Below are 11,049 nucleotides of genomic sequence, written 5' to 3' on the forward strand. Positions count from 1 at the left end.
TGAGAAGGGGAAGGAGAAACGTTTGCTGACACATGTTCTGCTCTCTCACACACGCTCTCGGCATTAGCTAGAGCGAGAAGGAAATTTACCAGCCCCAAGGAGGGATAGCAAGTTCCCCCAGAAGGCAGCGGCTGCACTCGCTGGGAAGGGAGAGGGACAAGCTTTGGCTTAAGGGGGACTTGTTAGGATCGCGCACACTTGGAGTGGCCCCCGGAGCTGAAGCTGGGTTTTCCGGAGCGGGGCGGCTGGCTAGTGCTCCCTCCTGTCTCCCTCCCCCTCGGTCCTCCTCCCTCCTTCTCTGAGAGTGTGTAGTTTCCACGGCTCCACTGCTACCGCCGCCGCAGTAGCGTCAGGGACAAGCTTGAGCCGCAAGCAAGGCAGAGAGCTCCCAGCAGCAACCATCACTTTGGGCAAACTTGCGGGTTTCCGGCTCGCGGCTGGCGAGCTGGAGCTTCCCACTTGCCATTCAGTGTCTTAGAGCCGTGGCAGCCAAAGGGGCGGCAGGAGCGCTAGCACTAGACTCTCCCAGACACCAGAGGGGACGAGACAACTGCGGAATTCACCCGCCGTGCCAGGGCACTTCCGAGGCAACAACCGACTGGCACTTTTTCTCCCCTTGGCAAACTGTGTATGTGTGTGTGTGTGTTTTTTTTTTTTTTTTTTTTTTTTTTTAAGCTTCTTGGCAGCTGTCTCTGACTCCACCTCCCCCCACCCCATGCCTTGTGCTTTTCTTCGGAAATCCGGACAGAATTGGGCATCTTTGTTAATTGCCGTTGGGGGAGCCCGGCTGGGGTCTTTTGCCAGGCCAGCGTCGCCTGCCCACCAAGCCTGGTTTGCTCACCTTTGAACTGCAAAGGGATCAAGTTCAGCTCGAGTTGCCTGCTTTGGGACTGGGAAAAAGGAGAGGGAGCGTGAGGGAGAGAGGAGTGGGAGAAGGGGAAAGGGGAAACGGGAGGAGGGAGGAGAGAGGAGGAGGAGAGAGGGAGGGGAGGGATCGAGAGAGAGAGAGCGGGGAGAGAGAGAGGCTGCAATCTCCTCCCTGAATCGCGCACAGCGCTGCAGATCCCAGTGCTCTGACATGCGGGCCGAATGCAGGTGAGGAAAGGCACGGACTCTGCGGCTGCGAACACAAACTTGGGCACCGCGCGGTGCGCACGGCTCAGCCTTCACCCCCGCGGGCGAACGGCTGCTGCGGTTTCAGGCGGCGGCTTCGAGACTAATGACCTTGCGCAGAGTTGTTAAGAGAAAAGAGAAACCCGAGCTCTCTGGGTGAGACGGGACCGACACTCAGGGCGTCTCTGAAGATGGCTCGGGCTGCTTTTCCGTGCACGGGGGGAACCCGGACGCCGACCGCTGTGTGACTCGAGTCGTGTCCACTGCACGGTGCCCGAAGCGACCTGCCGGGATTTTTCATTCTCGATCTGTTGACTGGCTCTCCCGCTGCCTAATCGGAGTCGGAGTTGAGACTGGCTTGTTGCTGGCCCTAGCACCTCTTGCAGGAAGCGACTCACGTTTGCCTGGGCAGTCGGAGCAGAAGCTGGGTCTGGAGTGAGTGCCTGGAACGTGAACTGGACTCAACTCGAGTAGCAGCAAAGAAGAGCGGGGTTGGCAGGCGGGGGAGGCTGCCGGCTCTCTCCCGGCCGCTTCCCGGCTCCACCGCCCGCCTGCCGGAGCGGTTCCAGCCCCATTCGACTGAGCAGTGACGGGAGCCGGGGTTCCTCTGCCGGTTGCGGGTATGACTCTGGGGGGGCGCCGAGCCCGCGGCGCGCAGTGTCCCGTGAACTGTGAGTACTGCGACTGAACGGCGGCTGGCTAGCGGGCGATTAGCACCCATTGCATAAATTATGAAACAATAACTTTCGGAAGAAGCAAGAGGAGGAAAAAAACAAAAAGAAGGATCTATCGCTGGTCCCCCCTGGCCGACTCTGGACGCTGCTCTTGCCCCCTCCCTACGTTCCCTCTTGTTTCTTCCCTTCCCGGAGAGGGGAGAGGACTGGGAGGAGGGCAGGCCACGGGCCCCAGAGGAGGGGGGCGCCAAGGGGCCGTAATTAGAAGGAGCAGTAGCAGCAGCAGCAGGAGAAGATGCTGAGGATGCGGACCATGGGATGGGCGCGCGCCTGGTGTCTGGGCTGCTGTCTCCTCTTGCCGCTTTCGCTCAGCCTAGCGGCCGCCAAGCAACTCCTCCGGTACCGACTGGCAGAGGAGGGCCCAGCAGACGTCCGCATCGGCAACGTCGCCTCGGACTTGGGCATCGTGACCGGCTCCGGTGAGGTGACTTTCAGCCTCGAGTCGGGCTCAGAGTACCTGAAGATCGACAATCTCACCGGCGAGCTGAGTACGAGCGAGAGGCGCATCGACCGCGAGAAACTGCCCCAGTGTCAGATGATCTTCGACGAGAACGAGTGCTTCTTGGACTTCGAGGTGTCGGTGATCGGGCCCTCGCAGAGCTGGGTGGACCTGTTCGAGGGTCGGGTCATCGTGCTCGACATCAACGACAACACGCCCACCTTCCCGTCACCCGTGCTCACGCTCACGGTGGAGGAGAACCGGCCGGTGGGCACTCTCTACCTGCTGCCCACCGCCACCGACCGCGACTTCGGCCGCAATGGCATTGAGCGCTACGAGCTGCTACAGGAGCCCGGGGGCGGCGGCGGCGGCGGCGGCGAGGGCCGGCGCGCCGGGCCTGCCGACAGCGCCCCCTACCCCGGGGGCGGCGGGAACGGCGGGAGCGGCGGCGGCCCCGGGGGCTCCAAGAGGAGGCTGGACGCTCCAGAAGGCGGCGGCGGGACCAGCCCCGGCGGACGCAGCAGCGTGTTCGAACTGCAGGTGGCCGACACCCCGGATGGCGAAAAGCAGCCGCAACTGATCGTGAAGGGGGCGCTGGACCGCGAACAGCGCGACTCCTACGAGCTGACCCTGAGGGTGCGAGACGGTGGCGACCCGCCTCGCTCCTCTCAGGCCATCCTGCGGGTGCTCATCACCGACGTGAACGACAACAGCCCCCGCTTCGAGAAGAGCGTGTATGAGGCTGACCTGGCCGAGAACAGCGCCCCGGGAACCCCCATCCTTCAGCTGCGTGCCGCCGACCTGGACGTGGGGGTCAACGGGCAGATTGAGTACGTGTTCGGGGCTGCTACCGAGTCCGTGCGGCGGCTGCTGCGCCTAGACGAGACGTCCGGCTGGCTCAGTGTCCTGCACCGTATAGACCGCGAGGAAGTGAACCAGCTGCGCTTCACGGTCATGGCCCGCGATCGCGGGCAGCCTCCCAAGACAGACAAAGCCACGGTGGTCCTTAATATCAAGGACGAGAACGACAATGTGCCGTCCATTGAAATCCGCAAGATCGGGCGTATCCCACTCAAGGATGGGGTGGCCAACGTGGCCGAGGACGTTCTGGTGGACACCCCCATCGCCCTGGTGCAGGTGTCTGACCGAGACCAAGGCGAGAATGGAGTGGTCACCTGCACCGTGGTGGGCGACGTGCCTTTCCAGCTCAAGCCGGCCAGTGACACAGAGGGCGACCAGAACAAGAAAAAGTACTTCCTGCACACCTCGGCCCCTTTGGACTATGAGACCACCAGGGAGTTCAACGTGGTCATAGTAGCGGTGGACTCCGGCAGCCCCAGTCTCTCCAGCAACAACTCCCTGATTGTCAAGGTGGGAGACACCAACGACAACCCGCCTGTCTTTGGCCAGTCAGTGGTGGAGGTGTACTTTCCTGAGAACAACATCCCCGGAGAGAGGGTAGCCACGGTGCTGGCTACAGACGCGGACAGTGGGAAAAACGCTGAAATCGCCTACTCGCTGGACTCTTCCGTGATGGGGATCTTTGCCATCGATCCCGATTCTGGGGACATTCTCGTCAATACCGTGCTGGACCGCGAGCAGACTGACAGGTACGAGTTTAAAGTTAACGCCAGAGACAAAGGCATCCCCGTGCTACAGGGCAGCACCACAGTGATTGTTCAGGTGGCTGACAAGAATGACAATGACCCTAAGTTCATGCAGGACGTCTTTACCTTTTATGTGAAAGAAAATTTACAGCCCAACAGCCCCGTGGGAATGGTCACAGTGATGGATGCTGACAAGGGGCGCAATGCAGAGATGAGCCTATACATAGAGGAGAACAGTAACATTTTTTCCATTGAAAATGACACGGGGACTATTTACTCCACGATGTCTTTTGACAGAGAACATCAGACCACATACACTTTCAGAGTCAAAGCTGTGGATGGGGGAGATCCTCCCAGATCTGCAACAGCCACGGTCTCTCTCTTTGTGATGGATGAGAATGACAATGCTCCCACTGTCACCCTTCCCAGAAATATTTCCTACACTTTACTGCCACCTTCAAGTAACGTCAGGACAGTAGTAGCTACAGTGTTGGCAACAGACAGTGATGATGGCATCAATGCAGACCTTAACTACAGCATTGTGGGAGGGAATCCCTTCAAGCTGTTTGAGATTGATTCCACCAGTGGTGTGGTTTCCTTAGTGGGAAAACTCACCCAAAAGCATTATGGCTTGCACAGGTTGGTGGTGCAAGTGAATGACAGTGGGCAGCCTTCCCAGTCTACCACGACTCTGGTGCATGTGTTTGTCAATGAAAGTGTTTCTAATGCAACTGTGATTGACTCTCAAATAGCCAGAAGCTTGCACACCCCACTCACCCAGGATATAGCTGGTGACCCAAGCTATGAAATTAGCAAACAGAGACTCAGTATTGTCATTGGGGTGGTTGCTGGAATTATGACTGTGATTCTAATCATCTTAATTGTAGTGATGGCAAGATATTGCCGGTCCAAAAATAAAAATGGCTATGAAGCCGGCAAAAAAGATCATGAAGACTTTTTTACACCCCAACAGCATGACAAATCTAAAAAACCTAAAAAGGACAAGAAAAACAAAAAATCTAAGCAGCCACTCTACAGCAGCATTGTCACTGTAGAAGCTTCTAAACCAAATGGACAGAGGTATGACAGTGTCAATGAGAAGCTGTCAGACAGCCCAAGCATGGGCCGATACCGATCAGTTAATGGTGGGCCTGGCAGTCCTGACCTGGCCAGGCATTACAAATCTAGTTCCCCCTTGCCTACTGTCCAGCTTCACCCCCAATCACCAACTGCAGGAAAAAAACACCAGGCCGTACAAGATCTACCACCAGCTAATACGTTTGTGGGAGCAGGAGACAACATTTCAATTGGATCAGATCACTGCTCTGAGTACAGCTGTCAAACCAATAACAAATACAGCAAACAGGTAAGATGTATCCCACATATATTTAAATATCTAAGACAGGGCATCTTCTGCAAAGTCATGTCTTCACTCTTAAAGCTATTAGTTAAATTTTTAATAGCAGGAAATTAATGTTGGTGTAATTCTTATACCACTTATTTAGTAGAAGACATTTACAAAAGGTACACCACTTAGTTTGCACCTTATACCAGCGTGTACTAAGTTACAGAAGAAAACACTGTAAGTGGTATTTTACGCTTCTCTTGGTGTTTGACAATTCTAATTCATGCTACGTTTTTTGTTTCCAGATAAATATGTGTGAACTGTTTGGATGGCTAGTTTTCACCTAAAATTCTTTTCTTTTGTGCTACTAAGTGGATAATTTTATCCAAAGACAAAATTTCTAAAGTTACTACTGCTGTCTATGCAAATTGGACACTAAATAGTTTTAGCTACATTATATATTATGCAGAATTTTACAGATAAGCAGATGCTGATTCATGCAAATGAAGTACCAAGTCTGAGATATTGAAATGCTGACTGACAAAAATGCTGACTTAAAAATATTTAATGATATGTAAATGCCATAAAAAACTACATTTTAATATTTCAGTATCTATACAATTAGGCTTTTATGAGGATATGCAGTTGGCATTTGTAGTATATGTATTTGGTATGAAAAGTTCATAAGCAAAAGTAAATTGCATGAATCATGTATTATTTAAACCAAGTAACAAAAATGTTCATGTTTGATGTAGTGTGTGTGAGAATATTTTGGTATGCATTGTGATATATTGAGACTATAAAGGTTTTATGAAATATTTGACACAGTTTTTTCTCAGTGAAGTGTGGAAACTGAAAAAAAAGCAAAGTATATTCTGAGGTGAACTTCAGAAAATATGTAATTTATTTTTGAAAGTTTTGTTTTGTGTAATGTGTGTGTGTGAGTGTATAACTCACAAAGTTTACTTTTCTCACCCATCAACATTTGACACACAACAAATGAAAACCGTTTGGAAACGTCTGTATCTAAAGCTGTAGCAACTCTGCTAATAAAACATTACATATTTCTTACCGCCAGAACATTTCAGGAAACATTTATGTCTGTCAAGCAATATCCAATAAAGAGTGTTCTATTAAATATGTCTTGCATATAGAATGTGTGATCTTAAAATAATTGAGACAATGTAAAAAGTTTATTTTATAGCCTCACTGAAGATGTTATGGATGGGCTCATTAAAGGTATAGAAAAGAGATAAATATTAATTTCTTATTGTTTTCTATAATTTTAAAAATAAGCATTATATAGTAATGTTTTTGATGTATTCCTTTATTGTAACTATTTGGATAAGGAGAAATAGACAGTATGCTTTTATATCCAGTTACCAAAGCAATCCAAGAAAACACAGGTTTGAACTGCATTGAATTAAATGACTTTAAAAAAGATGTCTTTTCAAGTACGTGAGTCTTATTTCCTATTAACTGAAATATGCCAAGTGGAAAGTATGTTTGTTATCGCTTTACCTAGGCTTAGAGGCAGATTTCTATTTTGTTTTTGGTGCTTTTATCTGTTTTATAAACAAGGAAGATTCCAGTTAAAGGTAACAGCACTTTTATAACATTAGTTATAGAACCCACAAATAGAGATTTGTAGAGATTTCTTTAGAAAATGATAATTTGTTAAGAGAAAGCATGTGAAAAGATCTTTATGCAGAATACGTACTTCACTGTCATCTTAAAAGAACTTTGTATCCTGTGGTTGACTAACATTTGCATTCTAAATTATGTAATCTTAAACTTTTGAGTGGACATATCAAGTGGCAGATTTATAGATATTTTATACAACTATCTCCTATGTTCTGTTCTGTCACTTAAGCTTTATTTGACTCATCAAATAGGGTTAGCTCTATATTCTTGAATATTTAAAACAGCCAATATCAAGAGTGTGGTGGCATCCTGTCTAAAAGGCAAAGTGATATGCTTATAAATAAACTAATGTATGGTGTTAGTCTCTTAACTGAACAAGGAAGTCCATATATCAGAAGAGAAAACCTACAAAGCCGTTCAAATAAGCCATGCAGTTTGCCAAAAATAACTTGGGAATAGGTATATGTTCTTAAGCACTTGAAAGATGTATGAAATTTTAACCACAATAAACAGCTGATCTAAAATGAAATAAAGGCAAATGAAATACATTCCCCTTAATGTAATTAGTGATAGTAATTGATATGCTTCATCTACTCAGTATTGCTGTCAGGAGACAAGGGATCCATTTACAAATTTACATTCTGTTTTGACATCTGGCATAATGAGATCTTTTTTGTTCTCATTTTTGTTTGTGCTGTAGATAGCTGATTTTCTATATTTATTTTTAAAAGATATTGCCTTTTTAAACATAACCAAAATGTATTTTCTTTGATTAAACCTGAATTTTTTTAAATTCAGAGTTTTCTTATAATTTCTCCCCTTTAATGCTGAATTTATGTAAAGAACATCTTGAGAGTTGCCATTTTTAAATTTCATATGGTAAGGATTAATTAAAAAATAGATTTTATCTGACATAAAGCCTTTATTAACTTATATTTTTCCTGAATTACCTTATTATAGTTCCTTATTTGTGATACAATGAAAATGATGTCTATTCCAGTGTTTTTATCTTCATGAGAATAAGTGTTGCTCCTAAGTTCTGTTAATGGTTAGGCTATAGTGAGTTAAACAGCTTTGTAGAAATGAAAGTTTGTAAAAAATGCCCCCTCCTCTTTTTTGTTTGTTTTCTTGGGTTCTAGAGACAGTCAAATCAATCTTCTATAGTTACTCCTGGACAGAATCTGGGAGATAATGTGTTGCAGAGATACTGGAATTATTTCAGAAATCCGCACATTTGATGGCGTAGCCCAGGTTTTCATAATTCAGGCCTTTGCAATTCAAACAAGAGCCCTTGTTCTCAACTAAATAATGCGTCTAATTGAGAAAAATGGGGATCGTTGACAGCATTAAGTATCCACCTTTTCATTTCATTCTTCCTTTACTTGGTAAATCTGGCCTTGGTGGTGTTTAAAGTTTTGTGACCTGGAAGTTCAACTGTGCTTTTGATTTGTAAAATGAAAGCAGAAGCATTCTGTTTTCTATTCATTTTACTATGTGTTAAGTATTTTTCAATTGTCTTAAAAATAATATATTTTCAAAAGATTAATAGACAATATAAAAGTATAGTTCCTACTTTGCATATAACTTTCAACTCCTCTAGATCTTATCTTTGCCATGATGTTATTTAGATAATGTACTGGCAAGTAAAAATTTCATTTTATTTAGTAAATGGAAGGTAATGTATTTTATTTTTGGCAAGCAGATAGAGGATACAGCTTGAATAAACATTAACTTAAAACCCTACTTGTAGCTGATCCTGAAATACTCAAGAAAAATTCATATTAACTGCAGTGACAGTTTCCTTTGCCTAAAAGAACTGCTGAATGTCGTCAGAATAATATTTCCTTTAATTGATCAATTTGTGGTCAATATATCCATGATATACTTTGTAAAGATATGGCAGAAATTATTTTTTAATTACTTAGATTTTGGAAGCAAGAAATGACTTGCCATCATCTATTACAGTTCTAAGCACTAAGAAAACTGAGTATCGATTTATTTGTGAATGTATGTTATACCATATGTATTATAGTGGAAATGCATTTGCATGGTGATGTCAACCACAGCTTTCTGCTTTAACTCCATAAGCATTACTTCTACAATATGGTTCTGCTATCTATGACCAAGGAGACTTTGAAGAGGCAGAATGAATCTGCATATGGTGGGATTTCTGTTACATATGGCCAGAAATCATAGACAAGAGGCTAGTGACTGATGAAAGTTAGACAGTGTCTTTAGTCAGGAGCTATCTACCAAACAGTTCTCGACTTTCTGGATGTCTGTGAATCAAGGAAAGGGTCATTCACTGATTTGATCTGCAATGGATATATAGTTTTTTTGAAGTTGAGGTATGACCATTTGAACCTTATCTCAAACTTCTCCTAAGTCAATTAATGAATTTGACCGAAGACCACAAAATCAATTTAATAATTGTAAGTAAATCATGCAGCTGGACAACTGTAACAAAAACATTCTTTCTTGTTATCTTTTGAGTAAGTACATATCTCATGTGGAAAAGCATACTCCTGTGATAAATACATATCATAACTCCCCTCTGTCTCTCTCTTGCTTTCTCACACACACCCATACAGACACGCACACACATGTATTCATGTAAACTAACTATGGTGCTATTAGGCTCTTATTTACTGTGATATTCATACACTGATATGTAGAAAAGACTTAAACTTTAAACACAAATAAAACTGACATAAAATATATCATAATAAAATATTTAATGTCAAAATTTCTAGAGATATCACATTTTACAATTAAAAGATATTAACCAAACCAATCTCCTCACTTTGTAGAAGAAACTGAGGCTTACTTTGAAAGTTAGTTTGACTGAGATCATAAGATTATCAGGGCTATAATGTGGACAGGAGTACAACACATGGAATGCAGAGTCCAGGGTTCTTTTTTTTTAATCATTCTACCAGTGGGAAAAAAAAATTAAATTTCTGTAACTTTTTCTGTATGTATTTCAATAGTGACAGAAATCTCCTGAGGTTTTCTTATGTAAATATAACTATATATTTGGCTATCAAAATTGATGTTTTGTAACAGTAGTATATAATTCTGCTTTGGGTTCTAGTTTTTATCTGTAAAATTATTGGGGAAATTGTATTCAAATTTTATAGATTTTTAACAGAAATTCATAGTTCCCCCCCTTATATAAGATAGCAATTGATGACATTCATTAAAATAACTTAACATGGTTTAGAACATATATTCAGCAAGTTAAGAGGATTTTTCATTTTAGCAGAACAATGACAGTAGACATAAGCTCCTATATAGCATTTAGTATACCCTCAATAAAAGCGTATTTGTAATGGAAATGAATAAAGCTTTCTATACGTTGTTTATGAAAAAAACTTTCTATGCATTCTAATTGGGATGATCTTTTACTTTATTCATCAGTAGTGATGATTCCTTTGGCTTCTACACTGTTTTTCATTTTGCCAACTTTGCAGATGCACTTTACTTGAATAGTGTCCTTAACACACAATTGTGGACTATTTTTTTCCTCTAATATTTTAAAGAAAGTGCCATTTTATTATTTTTCAACTGAATTGCTTCCTTGGTAGGCAGTTTACCAATCTAGCTTTCTCTATTCTAAATTTAACCTATTGGTAAAATACAAATTGGTGAATTTATTAATTTCAAAAGTAAAACCCATACTGTTTTTAAAGCTAAATAAAATGTAACGAAACCATTGCTTTATCATAATCACCAATGCTTTCAGATATTTTAACATTCCTTTTCCTAGAAGAGGATGGTAGTACAGGTTATATATAGAAAATTTAGTATGATAATTATTTAGAGTTTTATGTTTAAACTGTATATAACCAAATTCTAGGCTATAGCAAAGCTCGTCATCCATTTATTTACATTTATGACTCTATAGAGATAGTAGAATCATTGTGCATGTATATATATATATACACACACATATATATGTGTGTATATATATATACATATATATACACACATACATAGAGAGTCAGCTTTGCTTTTCTATCTTATTTATTTTAAAAGCCCTTAGAATCTTTTCTAAAGCAGCGACTCTGTTTCAGAACATTACACAGTGCTTTATTTAGCATTAGTGTTGTGGGAGAAATCACATTCCAAGAAGAATTGAGCTGAAACCACTAAAACTAATCTTAA

The 11,049-nt window shown here is 43.5% G+C and overlaps 1 protein-coding gene across 7 annotated transcripts in view; it reads left to right on the plus strand.

The window, feature by feature from the left end:
• Positions 689-11,049, plus strand: part of PCDH7 (protocadherin 7) — a 469,679-nt gene continuing 459,318 nt past the window's right edge. For 3 of the 7 annotated variants that reach the window (XM_018049357.1, XM_018049356.1, XM_018049358.1), the window contains exon 1: positions 690-5,259. In XM_018049357.1, coding sequence (XP_017904846.1) covers positions 2,083-5,259 — 3,177 coding nt within the window. In that variant the 5' untranslated portion in view covers positions 690-2,082. Of the gene's footprint in view, positions 5,260-11,049 lie in introns of all 7 variants that reach the window. The other 4 variants (XM_013964573.2, XM_018049354.1, XM_018049355.1 and 1 more) reach the window with 3 other exon arrangements.

This window comes from Capra hircus, chromosome 6 (genome assembly GCF_001704415.2).
Source record: "Capra hircus breed San Clemente chromosome 6, ASM170441v1, whole genome shotgun sequence".
Lineage (NCBI taxonomy): Eukaryota > Metazoa > Chordata > Mammalia > Artiodactyla > Bovidae > Capra > Capra hircus.